At 40.0% G+C, this 25,872-nt stretch overlaps 1 protein-coding gene across 1 annotated transcript; it reads left to right on the top strand.

Annotated features, from left to right (window-relative positions):
• Positions 1-7,633: 7,633 nt before the first annotated feature.
• tnfsf10 (TNF superfamily member 10) lies at positions 7,634-24,577 on the top strand. The gene is made up of 5 exons (XM_062976767.1): positions 7,634-7,914; positions 20,292-20,432; positions 21,739-21,796; positions 22,510-22,626; positions 22,868-24,577. Exons 1-5 carry the CDS (start codon positions 7,783-7,785, stop codon positions 23,323-23,325), a joined length of 906 nt encoding a protein of 301 aa, XP_062832837.1. The 5' UTR covers positions 7,634-7,782; the 3' UTR covers positions 23,326-24,577.
• The last annotated feature ends 1,295 nt before the right edge of the window (positions 24,578-25,872 follow it).

Raw genomic sequence — 25,872 nt, 5'->3', positions numbered from 1 at the left:
CCAAAGTTATTCTGAGAGAATTTGCCAAAGTCTTCCACCAAGTCTTTATCCCAAGCAATCTATCACCTTTATGTGTAAGCAGAGATTAAGAGATCAAGGGAAATAATCAACTACCAGTCACTCACATTTTAGCACTATGCTTAATATTTTAAACTGACTAATTCTTCTCCAATAATTGAACTCCTCACAGCTTTAGATTTCAAAAGAAATCCTTGATGGGATTTCCTATGCTATTTGTGCTAACTGCAAAATCCTTGTCAGACTTCCACTTGAACTCTTTCAATGGAACACTTCTTCTTGTCAGATCTCACACCTCCTTAGCATTGTGTTTATACAATACATTACTTTATTTCATCTCATTTACTGAGGTTCCTAAATGGGACTTACTGAAAATGGCTAAGATAATGTTGTAATGGTGAGGTTAGCTGAAGGATCAAGAGGGACAAGATCCAGTTATATATTTTAATATCCTGTGACAGAACTGAGACTTTCTTCAGCTCCCTCTGCAATCCTCCATGGCATTTAAAACCCACCCAGAACATTTCCCAGACCTATAGAGCAGATTTATGAAATATACTAAGAAGAGTGGGGTCACTCATTTGGGGAGACACAACAAGATCCAATTGATTTACCACACTGGATCCTTTCTAGCATTATTATTTTAACCCAAGTGTTCTGAGTTTAGCTTCCTTATTAAAAATTGACTTCTCATTGTTGTTATTCCGTGGCTTCAAATAATTTCAACTTTATCATAGGGGTTTCTGGGGCTGAGAGTATGTAACTTGTCCAAGGTCACGTAGTGAGTTCCATGATCCATGGTCAAGCAGGGAATTTACAACTACTGTAATAAAAAGGGGAAAAAATCAAGTAACTGGAGATGATAAATTTTAAGAAGTAGGGCAAATGTAGAGAAATATCTATTAATATTTTATTTTTATATGGTGTTATAATCCAAGAATGAGAAAAGGCATTTTCTGCTAACACAAAGAGAAAGACAGATTCTGTTCTGAGCATGATGTTGGGCTAGGACTCTGAGAGAATCTTTGCTTAGCTGTGAAAACTCACTGGGTGGCCTTGGGTGAGTCACACTCTCTCAGCCTAAGATGAAGGCAATGGCAATCTTGCGATGAAAACCCTAATATCCACTATAAATTAGATCCAACTGGGAGACACACATCAAAAAACAAAGGTATGTTTAACACCTTTAAGCTTCTTTTCCTTTCTGTTTGTAAAGGTAAAATAATGACAACTTTTGTGCCTTGAGGATTTGCATAGTAAATGAAAATTTCCTTCAAAACAAAGTGGTTCAAAATGCCACCCTTACCCCAGAAATGGTAACCAAAAGTGAGGTCTGATCAATCATAAACTTTAGCACCATGCAGATTTAAGGGAAGAACAGTGCTACAATCATAACTAGAAGCAATTTTGAATACAAAATTGTTACAGTTTAGAAAATCTAAGTAACAGTTTCCTATTCATAATTGCTACATATGTATATGTATATGCATTTTTAAAAAATAACACAACAAAATATACCCCATATTCCCCTTGGCATTTCTTTATGGTTCTGTTTCTCTTTAACCTCTTTTACTTTTATTTCTCTTGTTTTCTTTTTGGCCACATAGTTTCATTTTCCTAGAAACAGGTTGGGAATTTGTAAAGGGATGGAAAGATTATTTATAACCATTGTCTCTGTCTACATTGCAAGATTTGAAGGGAGGGACTTCCATGGTTAGAGCCAGGATGAGCTTAGATAGGGCACTGGTTTGACAGCTGGATAACAAGTTTGGAGACTGGAACTGGAATCCATGCTCAGCTACAGTAACCCACTGGGTGATCTTGGACAAGTCACTCTCTCTCAGCCTCAGGAGTAGGTCAAAGCACACACCCCTCTGAACAAATTCTGCTAGCAAATCCTACTGCTACATTGTAGGATTAATACAGTTTGACATCAGTTTAACAGCAATGACTCAATGCTATGGAAGACTGAGATTTGTAATTTAAGGAGGCACCCACAGTTTGGCAGAGGAAGCTAAAGACCTACAACTTCCATGATTTAATAGCATTGAGCCATGTCAGCTAAATTGGTGCCAAACTTCATTAATTCGACATTGCAGATGCACCCAGAGTCTCTGCTTTAACTGTACAAAGGTTTCTTATTTTTAAAGGACCGTGTTTTATTTAACAGTATTGGTTTCATAAGGAAGCAGATCCAGTCTGATCTTGGAGGCTGAGCCAGGTCAGTTCTGGTCACTCCTTGGATGGAAGACAGTCAACGAATACCAGGTGCTGTGTGCTATATTTCAAAGGAAGGAAATGACATAAACCAGCCTTAAGTAGTCCTTGCCCAAGAAAACCATATGACATTCACGGAGTCACAGAAATCTACAGACAACTTGAAGGCACATATAAATTAGTATTATAGAAATACAGAGTCTATTATATTTGTTTAATCCAGGACAAGCAATATATCTCTATTGTTTTACTGGACTCCAGCTAGTTCTGGCAAAGTCACACTTTATGGGAATTTTAATTTAACACCTGGAGCGTGATACATTTCCCATCCCTGTAGTCTAAAGCTGTATGCGTAACTATATTAATAAAATGATGTTGTTGTGTGCCTTCAAGCCATTTCCTATGTAGGTGACCCTAAGGACGAATCTATCACAAGGTTTTCCTGTTAAGATTTCTTCAGAGGCAATTTGTCTTTGCCTTCTTCTGAGGCTGAGAGAGTATGACTTTCCCAAGACGGGATTCCACGTCTGAGCATGGATTTGAACCTCAATTCCAGGAGTCATAGTCGATTGCTAAAATCTCTCTCTTTTATCTGGAGAAACCAGGCAGGTGTGCACATGCTTCAGAAACCAGGTCAGGACAAGAGAATGACCTGGTAACCTTTTGCAATGTGACTACCCCACCTCTGCAAAACCTGCCTTTCTGCTTCTTCTAGGCAAGTAGTTTCAACACAGATCAGTCTGGAGTGACTTCCAACTGAAGATCTCTCCGACTGCTAGCAAAAGGATTGCTGAGCAAAATGAGCATCACATTAACATAAAGGAAGGCATGCATGAGGTATGTTAATCTGTGAACTGCCTGTTCATGAGTCCCTTTCATTGATCACTTCACAGGCAAGCACTGACCTAAATTTTTAGTGATGCTAAGGGAAGAAGCTGACGTTGTCAATGCTTCTTCTTCCCTTAGGGCAAATTCTGGTGTGAATTCATGTCCAAAAAGTGCAACTAGACTTGACAACTAGACATTTGGTGGAATGTGGGTGCCTCCCCATCCCCTAGACCAGCTGCCCCACCAAATAAAATATGCTAACAGCACAGTCTTATAACGTTAGTTCAGGAGCAGGCCCAATTGAATTCACCGGAACTCAGGCCCCATCTGCACTGCTATATAATGCAGTTTCAGAATGCAGATAAACAGCATAGAACTGGATTATATGTCAATGTAGAATCACATAATCCAGTTCAATGCAGTTAATCTGCATTCTGAAACTGCCTTATCTGGCAGTGTAGATGGGGCCTTACTCTGCACAGTCCAAGGGTAAGAATAAGGGTGGTTTGTGTCTCTCCAAATGTTGGACTGCAAATCCCATCACACCTCACCAGTATATCCAGTGGTAAAGGACAATGAAAGCATAAGTTGCCATGTGGATTTCAGGATACTTTGGGACAGGAATTTGTCAGGTTTTCCCATTTTTATTCAAGATTACACCAGTTCAGGTCTTTAAAACTGAACTGAAAGATGCAGGAAAAAAATTTTTTGTAGCAGAAAGGGAATGGCTATCACTTCTAACTAGCAGAGTTATTGATAGATAGCCCATTCAAATCAAAAGTATCATAAATGCAAATTTTAAAAAATACCCAAGAAATTAAGTACAGTTTCAATGTTTGCATGGTTAATCATCAGATTTAATTGATTCCAAAGTGCTCCTGAGGAAATAGGAAGTAATTTTAAGCACTAACATGAACTGAAGAAGGCAAACATAATTTTAAGAGAAAGAGGTTTCACATTTTCTTACTCAAGAGGGAATTCATCTAGACAGCCGTTCTCTTTTAGATAGAGACATGTTGTTAACCGCCCACAATTTGTTTTTGACTTATCTCCATGAATGAGAGACCTCCAAGGGTGCATCTATACTGTAGAATTAATGGAGTTTGATACCACTTTAACTGCCATGGTCCAATGCGGTGGAATCATGGGAGTTAGAGTTCTGCATGTCTTTTTGCCTTCTCTGCCCAAGAAGACTAGTGCCCTTGAGCAGATAATACAATATAATAAACAAATTCCCCTTAAACCCTTCCTCTCCATCTGTTTTTGGAATGAGTGAGTTTCAAACTATGCAGCAAACCCACACCAAAACACCACTTTTATGTTTCCATTTTCCTGTTGTATACAAGAGCCTTTCTCCCAGGCATTTAACCACTATTAGCCTCCACGAAATCAGCAAAAGATAAATTGTGGCATCGGCTTTCTTGGGGCTAGAGTCCAACTAATCAGATGTATGAAGTCAACAAGAATATGGTATGAGAATCTGGAGGAGGAAAAAGATAAATGGTTTGTATGTTGAGATTATAAGTTGAATAAACATCTTTGCACTCCATGCCTCCTAGCTGACTTGGACATGTGGCAAAGTGAGCACAAAGAGGGCAAATATGAAGATAGCCACTCCGCTCTTGCTGTACGATCAGTAGGCATCAATGCATGCATTTATTTCAATCTCTTTGTCACCTTTCTTCCAGAATAGGACCCAAGGTAACTCACAAAAACAAGAACATTTAAAAACGCAATTAATATAATCTAATTAAAGCAATAAAATAAAAGCAGTATCAATTCATTCAAAAGATATACGTAAGTTAAACAGTAAAGTGCACTCCATAAGAAGTCTACGATCAGCCCTCTGTGTCCATGGCTTCAGCATCCAGAGAGTCAACCAAACACAATTTGAAAACAATTTTTGAAAAATCCTAAAAGCAAACTCTGATTTTGCCATTCTCCAAGCATTATGCTAATATGTAGGCATACCATGCTACATAGCAGACACAGGCAAACTTCAATTCTCCAGGTGGTAATCTGTTAGGAATTGTGGGAGTTGAAGTCCAAAACACCTGGAGGGCTGAAGTTTGTGCATGCCTGATCTACAGTGGAAAAGTATGACATATGGACTTTAGTAAGTACAACTACTGTATATCTAAAGAACATGGACTATTGATTAAGAATGATACTTTGTGTACTCAACACACAGAGAGAACTACAGTAGAGTCTCACTTATCCAACGTAAACGGGCCGGCAGAACGTTGGATAAGAGAATATGTTGGATAATAAGGAGAGATTAAGAAAAAGCCTATTAAACATCAAAATAGGTTATGATTTTACAAATTAAGCACCAAAACATCATGTTATACAACAAATTTGACAGAAAAAGTAGTTCAATACGCAGTAATGTTATGTTGTAATTACTGTATTTACGAATTTAGCACCAAAATATTATGATAAATTGAAAACATTGACTACAAAAATGTGTTGGACAATCCAGAACGTTGGATAAGTGAGACTCTACTGTACATCCTATCTGTAACTGAACTTAAATAAGAAATGTGTCTGTGTGGTGAATTAATACAAGATGTTTGTGAGTAAACAAGATGCTGTTTTTCAAAGAAGACTTTGTTTTTTTTTATCTCTGAGTTCATATTTTAAACTAAGAGGTTTCAAGGGAGTGTATATCTTTTGGGCAATTGCAATTACAACTGCAACTGCAATTTCATCTTCAAAGAAACAACCATTCTCCGCTAACCAAATATATTTTTGTAGTAGCAAGTCTTTGTCCTTGGCAGTTTAAAGACATGGTCCTTCAGTTTAACAGATGAGTTCCCTGTGTGCCATTACATGAATGATTATGAATATCACATGTTCAAAGGGTTGACTTCTAACAAGGTCATGTTTTTCTTGACTAGTGGTTTTCAAAAAGTGGTCTCCACATGCTCATGGAGATTCACATTTGCCAAACAGATACGACATCATTTTCCCTTTTCAATAAGTTTATGATTGCCATTTATTTCCAATGGGATATCTGCCCAGAGACTGCAGTTATTTCCAATACTAGGCTTTGGAATCAAGAGTGTTGGTAGTTTTGACACGGTCCAAGATTTGCTGCTGTCTTGCTAAACTACAACTCACAGGATTCCATCGCATTGAGCCAGGGCAGTGAAAGTGGAGTCAAACCGCATTCATTCTACAATGTAGAGATGCACCTTATATGGTCCCATTTAGAGTAAAGGTAAAGGTTTCCCCTGACTTTAAGTCTAGTTGTGTCCGACTCTGGGGGTTGGTATTCACCTCCATTTCTAAGCCGAAGAGCCGGCGTTGTCCATAGTCACCTCCAAGGTCATGTGACCAGCATGACTTGAGTCCCCTCGGGTGAGAAAGGTGGGGTAAAAGTGCTGTAAATAAATAAATGACTGCATGGAGCACTGTTACCTTCCTGCCAAAGTGGTACCTATTGATCTACTCACATTTGCATGTTTTCAAACTGCTAGGTTGGCAGAAGCTGGAGCTAACAGCAGGCACTCACTCAGCTCCCCGGATTCGAACCTGCGACCTTTCCGTCTGCAAGTTCAGCAGCTCAGTGCTTTAACATGCTGTGCCACCGGGGTCCCATCTATACTGACCATTTAATGCAGTAGGAACCTCCGGTTGCCTAGTGGCTTAAAGCCTTGTGACTTGAAGGTTGGGTTGCTGCTTTGAAGGCTGCCAGGTTCGAATCCAACCCAGGGAGAGAGTGGATGAGCTCCCTCTATCAGCTCCAGCTCCATGCGGGGACATCAGAGAAGCCTCCCACAAGGATGATAAAAACATCAAAACATCCGGGCGTCCCCTGGGCAACGTCCTTGCAGACGGCCAATTCTCTCACACCAGAAGCGACTTGCAGTTTTTCAAGTTGCTCCTGACATACACAATTTTTTTTTAATGCAGTTTCAAACTGGAATGGAGGAAAGTGGTTTCACTGTGCAAATTACAGTAGAGTCTCACTTATCCAACATTCGCTTATCCAACATTCTGGATTATCCAACACAATTTTGTAGTCAGTGTTCAATACATCGTGATATTTTGGTGCTAAATTTGTAAATACAGTAATTACTATGTAGCATTACTGCATCTTGATCAATAATTTTTTGTCAAATTTGTTGTATAACATGATGTTTTGGTGCTTAATTTGTAAAGTCATAACCTAATTTGGTGTTTAATAGGCTTCTCCTTATTATCCAATATATTCGCTTATCCAAAGTTCTGCCGGCCCGTTTATGTTGGATAAGTGAGATTCTACTGTATATAGGAAATGTTAGAACCAGTTTGAGGGCTGGTTGGTGATGACACAAACCACAGAGCACTGATGCGCACACTGGCCTTTCTTTTGAGCACTTTCATGGGAGTTTGTTGTTTGTTTGCTGCAGTTTGAGCAACACGAAAGAGTCCGTGCAGACGGGGCCCCTGCTTCTGGGTGGGCTTGCCTTCCTTCCCTCTTCTTGAGCTTTGTTTTTCCCTCTCCCTTCCTTCCTTCTTTCCTTCCTCCTTTCCAAAGCCAGCCCAGAGGGAGGAGAAAAGAGGGAGGAGGGTGATTTGGGGCAGCCCCGCTCCACCTCCACATAACAACCGCTCTTTGTGTGCCTGGCCCCTCAGGCCCCACACACAACACACACACACACACACACACACACAGATCCGGATGCCTCCTCTCCTTGCTGCTGCCCTTCTCCTCTGTCTCTCTTCTCCAGCATGATGTTCTCTTCCTCCGGCGGTGGGCCCAGCGCCGGCCAAACCTGCAGCCTGGTGCTGATCTTCGCCGTGCTGCTGCAGTCTATCTGCGTCGCCATCACTTTCCTCTATTTCACCAACGAGCTGCAACAGGTTCGTGGAGAAACCTCTCTTTGTTTTGGGAGGGAAAAGGGAAAGGAAGCTCGCCTTCTTGGGGTGCATCTACACTGCAGAGCCTTTCTTGGGGTGCATGCACAATTTGCAAACACATCCAGGAATGCTACTGCTAATTAAGCAGGCTGGATGGCCATCTGTCGGGAGTGCTTTGTGTGTTCCTGCATGGCAGAAGGTTGGACTGCCCTTGGGGATCTCTTCCAGATTGTGATTCTATGAATAGTAATACAGTAGAGTCTCACTTATCCAACATAAACGGGCCGGCAGAATGTTGGATAAGCAGATATGTTGGATAATCAGGATAGATTAAGGAAAAGCCTATTAAACATCAAATTAAGTTATGATTTTACAAATTATGCACCAAAACATCATGTTATACAACAAATTTGTAGTTTCAATACAGAAAAAGTAGTTCAATACGAAATAATGCTATGTAGTAATTACTGTATTTACGAATTTAGCACCAAAATATCACGATTTATTGAAAACATCAACTACAAAAATGCGTTGGATAATCCAGAACGTTGGATAAGTGAGACTCTACTGTAATAATAAATGCACAATCTTATATCCATTTTCTAGAGAAGGGCAATTTTGAGTCCACACTGCCCCTATATCACAGGATCTGATCCCGGATTATTTTATCCCAGATTATCTGGCAGTGGAGACTCATATAATCCAGTTTAAACAGATACAGTAGAGTCTCACTTATCCAACACTCGCTTATCCAACGTTCTGGATTATCCAACGCATTTTTGTAGTCAATGTTTTCAATATATTGTGGTATCTTGGTGCTAAATTCATAAATACAGTAATTACTACATAGCATTATTGAGTATTGAACTACTTTTTCTGCCCAATTTGTTGTCTAACATGATGTTTCGGTGCTTAATTTGTAAAATCATAACCTAATTTGATGTTTAATAGGCTTCTTCTTAATCTCTCCTTATTATCCAACATATTCGCTTATCCAACGTTCTGCCGGCCCGTTTATGTTGGATAAGTGAGACTCTACTGTAATCTGGGATCAGATCCCGGGATATAGAGTAGTGTAGAAGGGGCCCAAGATTTAAAACCCTAGGAAGTAATCATGAGGCCCAAATGAAAGCAGTCTTCTTTGTGTACAACTTAGGGTGCAACTACACTGTAGAGTCAGTGCAGCTTGACTACACTTTCAATTGCTCTGGCTCAATGCTGTGGAAACCTGGGAGTTGCAGTTTGATGAAGCACCAGGACTTTTGGACAGAGAAGGCTTAATGTTGAACCTAAAACTTTTGATTCTCCAGTGTAGGTTGCTTCCTAGGAGTTCAAATACACTATTCAAAAGGGCCAACAATTCTCTGGAAAGTGGGTGCAGGATGAGAAAACATGCCTAGTTTTATTTCTTTCCTTCTGAATAGATTTCCGAAGTTGTAAATACTTTCCCCTGCAATTTTTGTTGGGATTCGTATATTCCAGATTCCAGCCTTATTCGTAGAAAAGTGAATGTAAAGTTGCAAACTTTATACTCTAGTTCAATCATCCAAGGAGTACAAATATTCCAAGTCTCCAATTGTCTTGGCTTCCTTTCAAGAAAGGGGATCCAAAATAAGAAATCGTGCAAATATTTATTTCCTTTGGGTAGTTTGCAAAGTTGCAAACCACTTTTTTTTTTTGCAAGCCTCGAGTTTTTGCATTTACTCCAAAGCATTGGCGTAGATCCGAAATCCAGGCCTTTTCCCGTCCTCTAAGCCTCTCTCTCTCTTGGGGCCCTTCCGCACAGACATATAACCCAAAATATCAAAGCAGATAATCCCACAAACTCTGCTTTGAACTGGGCTGAGTCCACACTGCCATATATCCCAGTTCAAAGCAGATAATGTGGGATTTTACTCAGCTGTGTGGAAGGGGCCTTGCTTTCCTTAGTTAGAAATATTTGAAAGTTTTGCCACTGAAAAGCAGGAAATGGGGTTCCATGGGAAGCACTTTTGTAGTGAACCTTCCTCCCTTACAAAGGTGCAATTATATTGTTGGAAAAAATAATAAGTATATAAATTAAAGTAATAAAACCATCTTGATGATCAGGGTTACTTGAAATCTTGGAAATTCAAAGGGGAAGGGCAACTTTGTCCCTTTTGTCCGGATGGGCGTGAATCCTAAATATAAACATTCCTTTTGTTTTCATTTTTAAAAATAATAATGTGCTTGGTTAACCCATTTGCCGCCGACTCAAACAAAGAAAGCTTGGGAGGAAATGTGCTGAGCTTAGGAAAGTTACTTTTAAAAGTTTAGGGCGGGCCGGAAGTTTGATGGGGGAATCCAGGAGGAAGTTGCTCTTTTGAAAAGTACAGTAGAGTCTCACTTATCCAACACTCATTTATCCAACATTCTGGATTATCCAATGCATTTTTGTAGTCAATGTTTTCATTACATCGTGATATTTTGGTGCTAAATTTTGTAAATACAGTAATTACTACATAGCGTCACTGCGCATTGAACTATTTTTTTCTGTCAAATTTGTTGTATTACATGATGTTTTGGTGCTTAATTGGTAAAATCATAATCTAATTTAATGTTTAATAGGCTTTTCCTTAATCTCTCCTTATTATCCAACATATTCGCTTATCCAACGTTCTGCTGGCCTGTGTACGTTGGATAAGCGAGACTCTACTGTAATTCTGCAGAAACACATTGGTGAGAAGAAGTAACAATATAAGGAGCCCTGGTAACGACTTCTTTCTCATTCTTTTGCCTTAGGTTCCATTTTTCTCTGAGGGATTGAATTCCGCGCCTGATCAATCTAGAAGTCCATCTACACTTTAGAATCAATGCAGTTTGGCACAACTTGAACTGCCATGGTTCAATGCTCTGGGATTCTGGAAGTTGTAGTTTTGTAAGGTCTTTAGCCTTCTGTGCATACTAGAGTGCCAGGGCTCCCATTAAACTACAGGGTTCCATCACATTGAGCCATGCCAATTAAAGTGGTGTCAAACTGCATTAATTCTACAGTGTAGATGCGTCCTAAGATTGGGTGCAAAGCAGCAGATCCCATAGATGCCCATTTCCAAGGAATGGCACAGAAGAGGGAAGGACATGTAATTACTCTTTGATATAGGTTGAGTATTCCTTATCAGAAGTTGTTTAGGGTTTTGGATTTCTTCAGAACTTCGAATACAGTATCTGTATATACATACCTGACATATCTTGGGAGATGGAACTCAGGTCCAAACACGAAATGATTTCATATATTGTATACACAGCACAGTATTTTAAACTATGTAAATGAAACAAAGTTTGTGCATTTGAATCATTAGAAATCATCCTGGATTTGTATTTTTCTGGGGTAATGACACGTGTCTCACTCTACTACAAATCCCATGATTGCTAGGAGAAAGCCATGGCAGATAAATGTTTTTTAAAGTGTAATAATTATGTAGAGTGAAATAATATCCACAAAAGATGGATACATGTCTTGGCCAAGCAAAATGCACACAACACTATGCAAGCTTTCAAAGCACCACTGGCTTCTTCATCAGGCAAAAAATGCTAAAGAATCCCAACAGGAGAAGAAAAGGAAAGTGATGGTGTTGGAGTCACATGCCTATACATCTGTATGTTTCTGTCTTTGTTCTTTTGGTCTGGAGAGATCTCAGGATGCCATTCCCTTTTTGGACTCAGACAAAGGGCTGTAAAGTGTAAACTCATGGCCCTTTCCACACAGCTGAATAAAATCCCACATTATCTGTTTCGAACTGCAATACGTGGCACTGTGGATTCAGATCCAGTTCAAAGCAGATATTGTGGGATTTTCTGGCTTGATATTCTGGGTTATAGGGCTGTGTGGCAGGGTCCTCTCTCTGCACATTTAGAGAAAAAAATACTTCACTCTTAGGAGGAAATGCTATTGTTTCAGGGGGGATCCTGTGGTAAAGTATCTCTGGGGTTACTTCATCACATTGTATGACTAACTCTCTGGTGCCTAGACTCCCTTGACTGGAAACAAACATTTGATGGGAGTCTTCTAGTGCATATACATTGTAGAATTAATGCAGTTTGACACTGCTTTAACCGCTGTAGCCCTGGGATTTGTAATTTTATAGTAAAAATAAAGGCAATGGTTTTCCCCTGACTTTAAGTCTAGTTGCGTCCGACTCTGGGGGTTGGTGCTCATCTCCATTTCTACGTCAAAGAGCTGGCGTTGTCTATAGACACCTCCAAGGTCATGTGGCCGGCATGACTGCTTGGAGTGCCATTACGTTCCCGCCAGAGCAGTACCTATTGATCTGCTCATATTTTTTGAACTGCTAGGTTGGCAGAAGCTGTAGCTAACAACGGGAGCTCACCAAGCTCACCCTGCTTCCCAGATTCAAACCACCGACCTTTCAGTCAGCAAGTTCTTGTCTTGTCTAGTGTTTTTAGCCTTTGTCAAATAGTTCTGGTGCTTCACCAAACTACACCTCCCATGATTCTAAAGCAGGGTAGTTCCAAGTACAGTAGAGTCTCACTTATCCAACATAAACGGGCCGGCAGAATGTTGGATAAGCGAATATGTTGGATAATAAGGAGGCATTAAGTAAAAGCCTATTAAATATCAAATTAGGTTATGATTTTACAAATGAAGCACCAAAACATCATGTTAGACAACAAATTTGGCAGAAAAAGTAGTTCAATATGCAGTAATGCTATGTAGTAATTACTGTATTTATGAATTTAGCACCAAAATATCACAATATATTGAAAACATTGACTACAAAAATGTGTTGGATAATCCAGAACGTTGGATAAGCAAGTGTTGGATGAGACTCTACTGTAGTATCAAATTGCATTATTTCTGTGTGGGTGCACTCTTCTATTATTTTAAAATTTACTCTTAGGAGAAAACAAGATTGCATTACTACCCCAGAAATGACAGTAATCCAAAATAGTAATATTTAGCTTTGCTTTCCTTGTTATCTTGTTAATGCAAAAAGTATTTTTAGGGAAGTTACTTTTTTGGATGACAATTCCCACTTAACACCATGCAGGCTGGATAATTATTAAATGTATAGGTCTGATAAAGGGTTTGTGATCTCTGCCTATTTCCTAGCTGCTGAGGGATAAATGGTTTGATAGGATCAACAGGAGGCTTGAATTCCTTAGAAAATAAGGGTCTTTGTTCTTCCACAGTGTAAACCTCTTCTCCCTTTTAAGCCTTCCCCCCTTTAAGCCTTTCCCCAAACACACAGTGCTTTTCATGCATACAGGAACTGAATTTTGTGGCAATTTAAAAAGAAATATAAATAAACTTCCTTTGTTTTCCTTGCCTTTTTGAGCTTTTTTTTTTCCAAAAAAGGAGGAAGTAGTGAATTTTGGAAGAAATCAAGATTATTTGAAAAAGGCAACAAGAATCCAAACTTTGGCTGCACCAACTCTTCTTGTTTAATGTTTATTTTCCCTAAAGAGATAAGACTTTTATTTGGTTTGTAGGATGATCTGCTGGTTAAGCAAACTCCCCTTCCAATTGGAATCACAACAGTGTGTTGCAATACATGCAGAGAGAATCATGGGAGGTTTAGTTCTGTAAGATCTTCTGCCAAAGAATGCTGGTGCCTCACTAAACTACAAATCCCAGAATTCCATAGCATTGGACCATGGCAGTTAAAGTGGTGTCTAACTGCACTAATTCAACAATATAGATGCACCCAATGGGTTCTCACCCCGTGTAGTAGTGTGCTTTCAAGTCATTTCCAATTTAGGATGACCCTAAGCCAGGCATGGGCAAACTTCAGCCCTCCAGGTGTTTTGGACTCCCAACTCCCACATTTCCTAACAGACTAACATCTGGAGAAATGAAGTCAAAAACCTCTGGAGGGCCGAAGTTTGCCCATGCCTGCCTTAAGCCAAACTTATCACAAGGTTTTCTTGGCAGGATTTGTTTAGAAGGAATTTTAATACCGCTTTCCTACATGGCGGAGAGAGTATTATTTGAGTCCTGGTGTCCCAGAGTCTTGGGTCAGAACTGAATATTCTATGATTCTAGAATCTAGCCTATTAGATCTAGAGATTTATAGGTTCCATTCAGGACTATTTTGCTATTTTGAAACAATCCTGTCCTTTTTCCTGCATGAAAACTGGATTTCTGCTGCTGGATCCTCTTTTCCTCTCCTTTCTCCTTCTAGACTGCAATAAGCCTAGCATGACAGCCTCTTTCAAAATCGCTTCCTACTTCTTTGCAGTACTGCCTCTTAGTTTTAAATTCATTTTTGCAATATGAATTTCTTGTTTCCAAGAAAAGTCAAGAAGCATAAACTGCAAAAGTGTTCCACGTCAGCTCCAAAGCTATTCTGGGATGTAAAGACAGGGAAGGGAGTACACAGCATGCAGATCTTTTGATCAGGATGACATAAGTGTAGATTCCAGCAATCTCTGTATTAATCTTCGCTTAGACTACCTGGCAGGGTTGTTGTACAGCTTTGTTTTCATGTGAGGAGTGACTTGAGAAACTGCAAGTCACTTCTGGTGTTACAGCTGAAAAGGAAATACTCTCTGATTTGGAAGAAAGCTGAGGTACAAATATGAATATAGGCAATATGGAAACAAGCATGGCTGTGGAAATGCAGCATTTATGCTGATGGGAGTTGTAGTTTAGCAACATCTGGAGAGCTCCACCTTGCTCACCCTATCTATATGCATTGCCATAGGCTCTGGCTTGACATGAATGTTATATTTCTAGCACAATTACTTGCAAGTTACTGGGGCCAGTGGGTGCATCTACACTGTAGAATGAATTCAGTTTGACACCACTTTACTGCCATGGCTCAGTGCTATGGAATCATGGTTGTAGTTTGCTGAGGCACCAGCAAAATCAGGCAGAGAAGGCTAAAAACCTTGTAAAACTGCAATTCTCTTGGCTCAATATCATTGAGCCATATCATTGAGCCATTGCAGTTGGAGTGGTATTAAACTGCATCAGTTCTGTGGTGTGGATTCGTCCAATGACTAGAGCCAGGTGAGAGCCAGGAGGGTGTTCAGTTTGATTTTTGTCCTGACCTCAAGTATAGTTGGTGTGTTGGCTGAAGTTTGAACCTTTCTATGGAAATCGAAAGTGATCTGGCAGAAAGAAGCCAGTACAGGACAAGGACAAAATATGTTTGCTTTGCAGTGTTGTTTATCACTGTTAAATAGCCTTAGGGTCAGATTCCACCTGGTTTTATAAGTATTGCTTGATTTGTTTTATTTTAAAAGAAGGAAACGCCTTTTTGGGAAGGACTGCCAAGATCAAATCAGCTCAAGAAAGGGATTCGATTAAAGGTTAGGCTCTCTCTCCATTCGTACTGCATTGACTTGTGCAGTGGTAAAATTTCTTCCTCTTCCTCCTTTAAAAAACTTAAGAGAGAAGCAAAATACTGGATCATATTACAGGACTGTTGTGTGAACCTCTTTGCCAGGCTCTTTCTGGCTTACAATGTTTACAGTGGACTACACTGCAGGGTTGTTGTAACCCAATCTCAGTTTCAGTCACTCCAAACTGCAGTATGGGAACAGTCATGATTCTTTGCTTTTTCATTGGCAGAATATGTATTTTTAAAAAATCGTTCTCTCTCTCTCTCTCTCTCTCCCCCCCCCCCCCCCCCCCCATATGAGATAAGCCTTAAATTAGCACAGGTCATTTGTATTACTAGTGGCACGGAGAATGCATGTCAAATACTTACTGAAAGATCACAACTTACGTATTGGGTTTCTCAACTCTTTTGTACAGCGGTCACTTCTGCCCCAAGGACAAGGAAAAGGAGACATCTGAAATATCCAGGAAGTCTAGTTTCCAGACAGCTTTGTTTGGAAATCTGGGTAAATTTTTTATGAATGTGCTTCCTGCATGAAGAGTAGATAATCTTTTACCCATTTTTTTCTTTTCTAAAATATTTACTTGAATGCCCAATTATTTAGTCCCCAGTTGGTAAAATATAGATGAAAGCAACATGTGGTTTCCACCTAAAAACTATATCAACCAACTCTGGAAGCTCTGGCATGGTCATGAAGAGCCGGAAGCGACTGAACGAATAAACAACAAACCTATAGAATGCCGTTCTTTTGCTGGTGTATCTCAGCCCAAAAGAAATAATATTTCTACATCCTTTCAAGGATATGCAGTCTTGGAGAAGATGATTGGGGGGAAATTAGCCCCGTACTATCACCACCTCTGATCTAGATGCTTGGTTTTGTCTGCGTTAGCAGAAAGTAGGAAGCCATTGTGATGTATTGATTTGATACATCATGGAGATCAGGGTTTGAATCCATGCTCAGCCATGAAATCCATTGTGTAACCTTCTGCAAGTCACACTCTGAAAAAGTCAAAACGCCAAGCTCTTCAGAGCAAATCTTCCCAAGAAAACTTACTTATAGGGTTACCATAAGCCAGTAATGATTTGAAGACACTCGACTGCACAGGTTTTGGAGCCCACTTTTGTCCAAATTGTGTGCCACTCAAAGTAACTTCCTGGTATGTAATTTCCGAGCACTTATGGGTGAATGAGTACAATAATATTTATTCAGTGTAGATGAAGGAAAACAAACCTATTGTCTTGCTCAGTAAAAGGAGGAAGTAAGTATTACATATATTCAGTTGTTTAGTTCCCAGACAGAAGGGTAAAGAGCTGTAAAGAGACAGGCAGATCGTGACTATCCAGCACTGCCAGAGCATGAAACGTTAGGGACTATAACTCCCACAATCCCCTAGTTAGGATGTTTGGGGCATTCTGGGAATTGTCCTTCAAAACGTAACTTCCCTGGATGAAAGATGGACTAACTGGTTTCTGAATTTCTGACCACTTTCTGGTCAATGCTTGTTCTTCATGTCCTAATCCTAAATTTGTTTAAATGTGTATTTTCATAATAAATTATACAAATCATACCTGTATAATTTCATAATAAATTATACAGGCTTGGTTAATTGCATGTAATTGGCCATTATTATGCTAAAGCCAATGTTATATTTAGTAGCTGTTACCCCCAATTAAGTTTAAATGGGATGCCAACTTTAATCAAGGGAGTTTGATTACTTTGGCACAGAATATGTTTGGATTCCTCCTGCTTGTATTTATGGTAGAAAGGCAGAACTTGGAAGTTACGTTTTGGAGCAGACGTAAGGGGATTCTGCTCTCCAAAAGTAGCATTAATAAGCTCTCTGGCGGGACATCTTCATAAAGGATTTCTTTTGTCTTTTGCTTTGGGAGCAAAATCAGTTTGCAAACTCAAAAATAAGAGGACAAAGTCTTGAAGAGAAGATGGTTTATGGTAATTGGTTATGATTCCTCATACTTTCTATTCTGCCTCATCTTTACTGTTCTCTTTTATTTTTCATTCTGGTTTTTACTCAGGGGAAAGGAAAGCATAGCTTTAGTTTGGGTAAATCTGAACATAATATGAAATGTGGGCTGGAAACTTAGCGATTAGTGGAGCAGTGGACAAAAGTGTTGTCCTCATGCAGCCCTTGTAGTCCCAAGTGCTAGCTCCAGAAATCCCCCAGGCTCTCCAAAATAACCTTTAAAAGATTAATGATGATTTGGGGGGGGGGGGGGGGTTCCACTGGAAAACAGCTAAATGCAAGCAAAACTAGTCACAAACACAAATATGCATTATCTCCAATCTCCTCCAGATCCCCTGAAGGGGAAACAAAAACTGATGGAAATCTACTCACTTTGTTTCACCCACTTTCTTCCTCTTTTCATCCTGGGTGACTTTTGGAAATAGACTCTGAAATAGAGTCTCAGGTCAATCTACACCAGAAAAACCACATAACCTGAATAGAGAGTAGCGTTTTTTGCAAGATCATAAACTCCCACGCAGACTCCTGAGGCTAATTGCAAGACTCATCTCTGTAGGTTACAATTTAACTCTGCAAAATACCCAGTCTTGTTCTAAAAATGATGGGGGACTTTCCAGCCATATCTTTTGAAAGTTCTGGGGGAAAAGACGAGTCACTATAGACTTCAGTCTATTTCACACATTTTGTTGAATATCATAGAGAAGCTCCCCAACAGAGGCTGTTGGCCATCTGTCAGGGGTTATTTGATTGTGTTTTTCCTGCATGACAGGGGTTGGGCTAGAGGGCCCATGTGATCTCTTCCAACTCTGTGATTCTATGAACCCTGCATGTATGTGTTGGAATATCTCCTTTAATGAGTCCCAGCTGATTAGAAATGATGGAAGGTGCCAGGCTGGAGAAGACATTTGATCGAAGTGCTTCTGGCACAGGGGTAAGAGGTCTCCACATTTGTTGATGGTGTAGGTTTTCATAGTATGCCACCTACTATCAGTCCTTTGAAAAAAATTGAAAGTATTACTACGGACTCAAATTTAATTCCTATTTCACCAGAGCTGAGAAGAAGATACACCGGACACTCTGAATGGTGCAGAAAGAAAGCAAAATCCCACATTAGATGTTGTGAATCCATCCCAAAACTAACTTGTTTTCATGATAATTGAGGCCAGTCTCAGGATTCAAGAGAAACATGACTAAATTAAGGATTTTGCCATATGGAACATTTGCCTTTGACTCCTCAGCAAGGTTTTATGCTTAGGAAATGGTTTCAATAAGGAGAGCAATAGAAAAGGAATGTGAGGAATGGTCTTGTCATTTGAGGCATCTTTATTTTGATTTCTTTCTTATTCTAACAGATTCCACTAGGTTTTTTTTTTTTTTGCTTTAGTTGAGGGATCAACAAATGCCCCAAGGAAGAATTGGATTCAATAGTTCAGAAAGACAGAAGGGAACAGTTTAGTTTATAGTCTGGAGCTCAGGCAGAATTGGAGAAGCCTAGTGCTAGCATTTCACGGATCCATGCTTCCCCTCCCATGTTATCACGGTCTTCTGGCCCAGTGTAGGCTATGGGAAAATGTCTCTTGTCAGCAAATGGCAGTAAATTTCCCCTGCCTAGTCACCCCTGAGGTGAAGCCAAGTCATAACAAGCTCATGGAGATGGGTTGGGCTGCTGCTTTTGGATTAGTTTCACGGGGAGAAAGAGCCAGGGTGCTTATATAGAGCAGTTCTCTTGCCACAGACACTGAACAATATTTCCTGTGTGCACAGTAGAGTCTCACTTATCCAAGCCTCTGGATTATCCAAGCAATTTTTGTAGTCAATGTTTTCAATATGTTGTGATATTTTGGTGCTAAATTCGTAAATACAGTAATTACAACATAACACCACTGCGTACTGAACTACTTTTTCTGTCAAATTTGTTGTATAACATGATGTTTAGGTGCTTAATTTGTAAAATCATAACCTAATTTGATGTTTAATAGGCTTTTCCTTAATCCCTCCATATTATCCAAGATATTCGCTTATCCAAGCTTCTGCCAGCCTGTTTAGCTTGGATAAGTGAGACTCTACTGTACATGCATATATATGTGTTCAGACTGTGAAAAGATTACCCTTTTGAACTACAAGTCTCACTAGTCAACATGGCCCAGTTGAAACCCTCTTTTGGAATATAGCCTCGCACCTACATTGTAGACTTGATGCAGTTTGATACCACTTTTAACTGCCATGGCTCAATGCTAGGCAATCCTGGGAGTTTCAGTTTGGCAAGGCTCCATCACTCTTCAGCAGAGAAGGCAAAAGACATTGTGTAACTACAGCTCCCAGGATTCTGTATTCAGCGATAAAGGTTAAAATAGTGTCAAACTGTATTAATTCTACAGGGTAAATGCACTTTAGGTCTGCAATGTAGACTCTTGATGTTTAATCACCAATTTTCATAACACTGTAATGCTACTTAATAAGTCAGAAACAACTGGAATGGAACAACAATACAGTAGAGTCTCACTTATCCAAGCCTCGCTTATCCAAGTTTCTGGATTATCCAAGCCATTTTTGTAGTCAATGTTTTCAATATATCGTGATATTTTGATGCTAAATTCATAAATACAGTAATTGCAACATAACATTACTGTGTATTGAACTGCTTTTTCTGTCAAATTTGTTGTAAAACATGATGTTTTGGTGCTTAATTTGTAAAATCATAACCTAATTTGATTTTTAATAGGCTTTTCCTTAATCTCTCCTTATTATCCAAGATATTCGCTTATCCAAGCTTCTGCCGGCCTGTTTAGCTTGGATAAGTGAGACTCTACTGTACAAATAAAATATATGAGCTATGACAAAAATACTGACAAGGAATTCTAGCAACTGCACCTTAAACTACACCAATCATATGAGTTTTCTTTAGAAATATCATAGGGATAGTTTTCAGTGTAACACTGAGAACCTAAAGGGTTTTGCTACTTGTAAACACAGTTTCTAATGTTCATTTTCATCTGTAATATACATCTTCAATGCATACATTGAATTAAAAATTGTTCTTTCTCTCCCCCCCCCCCCCCCTTTCTCAATCCAGCTTCGTGCTACTTATTCTGAGAGCAATTTGGCTTGTTTTAGCAGAGAAGATGTTTTACTACAAGACGTGGATGCAGATAACATCGACGAGAGCGACCCCTGCTGGCAAGTCAAGTGGCAGCTTTCACGGTTAATTAAAAAGGTACTTGACTTAGGAAATACATCTTCCAGTGGAAACAGCAGCGATTATTTCAGTCCATTTTCAGGCTTACATCCGTCTGGTAGCCTCAGATATGTTAGATGACAATCCTCTTGTCCAACTGTCTCGTATAGCAGTTCAAGTGATGAACTGAAGTTTGGGAAACACAGGTTGAGGATTGTAGCCTTGGGCCAGTTGATCTCATGGGATGCATCTAAACTGTGAATTAATGCAGTTTGACTCCACTTTAAGTGCCATTGCTCTGTGCTATGGAATCCTGGGCGCTGTAGTAACCAGCTGCAATAAATCACTACTGACCAAGAGGTCATGAGTTCGAAGCCCAGGTCAGGTTAAGCCCCCGACCATTAAATAGCCCGGCTTGCTGTTGACCTATGCAGCCCCGAAAGACAGTTGCATCTGTCAAGTAGGGAAATTTAGGTACGCTTTATGCGGGAGGCTAATTTAACTAATTTACAACATCATAAAACTGCCAGCAAAACACGAGGAAAGGAATGAGGAAGTACAGCCACTAGTGGACAGTGAAGCAACAGCTCCCCCTGTGGCAGGAATCGTGAAGCTGGAAAAAAAAAGTTAAATGCCTCTGTGTCTGTCTATATATGTTGTTTGTCTGTTGGCATTGAATGTTTGCCATATATGTGTTCATTGTAATCCGCCCTGAGTCCCCTTTGGGGTGAGAAGGACAGAATATAAATACTGTAAATAAATAAATAAGGAGCTTAGCTTTCTCTGCCTGTGTGTTGGAGCCTCATCAACCTACAACTCCTGGGGCTCCATAGCATTGAGCCACAACAGTTAAAGTGGTGTCAAACTGCATTAATTCTACAGTTAGGATGTACCCTCCAACGTAATCTACCTTATAGGATGTTGTGACACTACAAAAAAGAGGAATGTCATGTTCAGTGACCTCGCTGGAAAAAAAAGATGGAATAGTAATATGACTGACTAAGCAAAAATAACAACACCCAGTTAAAATGGCAGAATAACTTTGCAGATCCTTCTCCCAGTTAAGATATAATAAATCTGCATTAAGAGAACTGGAATGCAGGGCATTTCCTAACTGCTGCGCTCCCTTCAGAGAATACCTCATTTCCTCCAACATTCATATCCTGAGCTCCAGGAAGCCAAACCCTAAACCAGAAGTGGGACACTTTCCAGGGGTTGTATATTTTTCTGTACAGCTTATAAAATAAAATGCTACATACATATTGAGATTTTTCTTCCTTTCTTTTCCAGAAGTATAATTTTATCAGAGGATTTTTTTTAAACATAATTACACTTGCAATTGCAGATTGTAGCAAAGCACCGCCTGGAAGACGCAGTTTCTGGTGCAGCCTCCTCGGCAACAGGTATTGACACATTTGTCCACCATGTTTGGTAAATAATATTCCTGGGAGTATTGTTATAAGGAGAGCCAGTGCCATGTAGTGATTTAAGTGCCGAACTACAACTCTGGAGACCAGAGTTTGAATCCCCACTACCACAAGATTGGCACCAATTTAAAACGGGATTAAACACGCTTGTGTATTAGTATGTGAGTCTCCATAGTTGCTTGGAACAGGATTGTGAGGATGCTATAGCAGTCATGCTGTGGTTTTGGCCTTTCAAGAAGCAACCATTTGGCCACTATGGGAAGAGAGTACTGTACCAGATAAGCATTTGTCCTCAGGCCTGTAGCGAGGGGGGGGGGGGGTTTAGGGGTTCAACCCCCCCCCCCCCGAAATTTTTCAAGTTATAAAAAAAATCTCGTTTACTCATGAATTTTAACTGGTTAACCAAATCCCCATGCTAAGTCTATGAGATGCAAAACATTAAGAGTCCCTCCAGGCACTATCTCAAGCAGATATTGACAGGTTTGTAGCGAAGAGGGGTATGTGCTAGGGGTTCAATGCCCCCCCCCCCCCCCGAAATTTTCAAAACCCCTCCCAAAAATTTTTTCTGGCTACGGCCCTGTTTGTCCTCCTCCTGCAGGACTTTTCTTAGACTTTGTTTCATTGCCATAGTAATACTTTATGTGTGGCCCTTACTTTAGGTTAAAGAATTGATATTTCTTTTAATCCAGGTGGCACTTCTCAAGTTTCCACTGCAAATGAAAGAGAAGTTTCCAAGAACGCTGTGCCCAGAGTGGCAGCTCACCTCACGGCAAATCAAAACAGAAGGCATCCTGAAAACATACTAAGTGAGTAACTGAATTCTTTTATTCAGCATGGACAATGAACCAACCTGATCAACTGATCTCCCAATACACAACTTGTTCCCAGTCATGGGCACCTTCCTGTAAAAAAATAATAATGTGAAAACATAGTAGCAATCTAATAGTGCTTTCTGTATCCTGGAAATTTCTCTAGAAATAGTAGTTAGTGTGTTATGTGTTTTATAAACTTAAATTGTATTTTTCTTCTTTTTCCAACCAATTGCAGGTCCTGCATTGCAAAACAACCTGGGATATAAGATAAACACATGGGAGGCACCGAGAGACAGCAATTCATTTCTTTACAATGTAAGGTTGAACAATGGAGAGCTGGTCATACCACAGACAGGCGTCTACTATATCTACTCCCAGACTTATTTTCGGTTCCGTGAACCTGAAGGGGTAGAACCCGATGCAGATCCGGACTCTGACAGTGTTCGAAACCCTAAGCAAATGGTTCAGTACATTTCAAAGTACACTGACTACTATCCAGACCCCATCTTACTGATGAAAAGCGCTCGAACTAGCTGCTGGTCCAAGAAAGCAGGATATGGACTTTATTCCATTTACCAAGGAGGGGTGTTCCAATTAAACATGAATGATAGGATTTTTGTTTCTATCAGCAATAAAGATTTAGTAGACATGGATAAACCAGCAAGTTTCTTTGGAGCCTTCTTGGTATCTTAAGAGAGAAAGAAAAATAAAGAGAATCCAAAAAACATTGAAAGGATTGGCTGAGAAATCAGAAGATACAGGTTTGAATTGTATCACAAGGACATTCATTTGGTAGAACTGGAACAACTGCATATTTCCTACTGAATGGTTACCATCCCAATCCACAATTAGTTTTTGTGGTGAAACTAATGAATCACAATTAGCCAGCTTAAAAGGAAAACCAGGTATTAATGGTTGAAATGCCATTAAAATGACATCAGTTCCATGAACTGTTTTCTAGCTGTGATCCAGAGTGTGTTGCCAACACAAAAGACTGCATGCAACTCTTTGTCAGAAAATCACACAGAAGAAAGATGTAGTTTGCTGGAATTCGGGAGATCTATGTTTCCTAGACTGGAGCTACAATCTTTGTCAATATAACCAATCGGAATTTTGCCAAAGAGGCTAACACCTGGTCAAGTTTTTTCCCCATTGCAAACCTTTTCACAGCAGGATTATTATGAGAGTTCAGGAAAGTCACATAGAAAAGCTATGGACAGTTGAAGGGTGCTGAAAGGATGTGCTGAAAGGATTGAGTCCTGCTCATTGCCAGGCAGAGCAGAGCATGTGCACATTTTCATATGGGATGAACATGTACCTTTCACTGAGTGTAATGTATTCAAGAAGGCTACCACGTGATATTTCCAAACATATTGCTCTGCTCTATCATACTGTGAAGTCTGCAGAAGAGTGCAATGGACACTTATTCCTTCATTGCACGTTGGATAATAATGATTAAACCAGTTCACCCTGCAGTTGGAAAAGTGACCCTCTACAGTCAGAAGTCTCAAATGCTTCATTAAACGTTGAGCAAGATTTCCCTGTTGAGCTCAGTCTTCCTTTGAAGTCAACATTCTAACAAAAATCCTTCACATTGCCCACTTCTATAAACCTGCTGCATCCTGGAAAGCATGAACATGGAAGAAACGGGAATTACTGTTTGTAGCAGCCTTCAGTTGTAGGACTCAATAGACCATATCAGGCTGAAGGCCTAGCAACCTGGCCTGGAATATGGTGAATTTGTGCGGGCAGCTTGATTTTTTGTTGTTGTTTTTTTACTCTGTGATCTTTGTTCAGTGTCCTTTACATATTTGTGTTGTATTTGTATGCAATGGAAGCGTTCATCATTTTGCTATAGTGATCAGGGGAGTCCTCCTCCCCAGTGGCAAATAATGGTTTCCATGCCAGTGATGACAATGAGCCAATATAAGATTTTAATCCTGAACTGACTGAAGTGCAGAACCCTGTTCACAATAGATGGTCAGAATCTTGGTCAACTGCCTTAAGATTTTGACCTGTGTTTCCCAAACCCTGGTCTTTCAGGTATTTTGAACTTCTGCTCCCAGAATTCCTAGTCATTGGCCAAGGCACCTACAACATCTGGGAGTTGCTGTCCAAAAATATCTGGAGGATTTAGATTTAAGACCTATGGATTTGACGTCTCACTGCTATGGAAGACAAAATCCACTATTTCTCATCTCCAGTTAAGGTTGGCTGCATGTGGATGTATGGATATATTTTGTCCCTGTTCCAATGGGCTGACAGCTGTGGTGGGCATCCAGAGACCAATGGTCAGTTGCAAGCACCTGCCATTCTAGACCCCTCATGATGCCCTGAGGAAGTATTGTTCTGCATCACTGGGGACATTTTAAATTAACATGCTTTACAGTTGTCTGCAGGTCAGGTGAGAAGAGCAGACGGCAGTTGGCCAAGCCAAACTGTTCTCCTAACTGCAATGTGCCAGCTTGATCAAAGCTGCTAAAAATCAGATTCAAACACTTATAAAGTTGAAATGGTTGATCAACTTGTGGTTCTCTTGCTATAACATCCACGATTCCCCACCATTGGCTTGGCAAGCTAAGTGGAAGGCATTCACAGTCCAATATGCTGGGGGTGCATATTGCCCAGCCTGCTGCAAAACAGTTTTTGACTTTTGCATACATCATTTAATTTATGTCCTGAGTTTTTGTCCTAAACAATGGCTGGAATGTGTGTATGGAGATGCAATATTGATGGAAGGGATTCTGTGTTGCACTTGCCTGCATTGCAATAAGAGCTATGGTCCCTTGACATTACACAATGATAATGCTGTCTTCCACTTGAATTGGCATGGGAGCATCTGGAATCTTCTGGTTCATACCCTGGTAAGGCATTTGAGCTCTCTGGCTGAAAATGTATAATGCCTCTCCTAAACCCCAGGATTCCATAGAAGTTGATTACAGCAATAATGTAGAAACAAGAGTTTTAGAATTGTGTATTGTGAATGGACTTAGGTACAGATTTCCAGAATCTGTGATTCTATGTGCCTTCACATTACCTGTTGTGGTTTCATGTTGCCTGTTGACTTGTGGTCACCTCATGTATTTCATAGGGTTTTCTTAGGTAAGGAATACTCAGGTGGTTTTGCCCATTCCTTCACCAGAGATATAACCTACTGCATCTGATATTCATCTTTTATCCAAGTGCTAACTTGAACTGACCCTTCTTGAAATTGTTTGAAATATTACTTCAGTGCTGGCA

The sequence above is a fragment of the Anolis carolinensis genome, chromosome 3, assembly GCF_035594765.1.
Source record: "Anolis carolinensis isolate JA03-04 chromosome 3, rAnoCar3.1.pri, whole genome shotgun sequence".
NCBI lineage: Eukaryota > Metazoa > Chordata > Lepidosauria > Squamata > Dactyloidae > Anolis > Anolis carolinensis.
Note: the sequence above shows the minus strand (reverse complement) of the source record. Positions and strands in the feature narration are given on the sequence as shown.

Excerpts from the sequence above, each read along its gene's own strand:
- tnfsf10 (XM_062976767.1), top strand. The coding sequence starts at position 7,783 with ATGATGTTCTCTTCCTCCGGCGGTGGGCCCAGCGCCGGCCAAACCTGC. Across the intron at positions 21,797-22,509 it reads TGCAGCCTCCTCGGCAACAG|GTGGCACTTCTCAAGTTTCC; the intron begins GTATTGACACAT and ends CTTTTAATCCAG. Across the intron at positions 22,627-22,867 it reads GCATCCTGAAAACATACTAA|GTCCTGCATTGCAAAACAAC; the intron begins GTGAGTAACTGA and ends AACCAATTGCAG.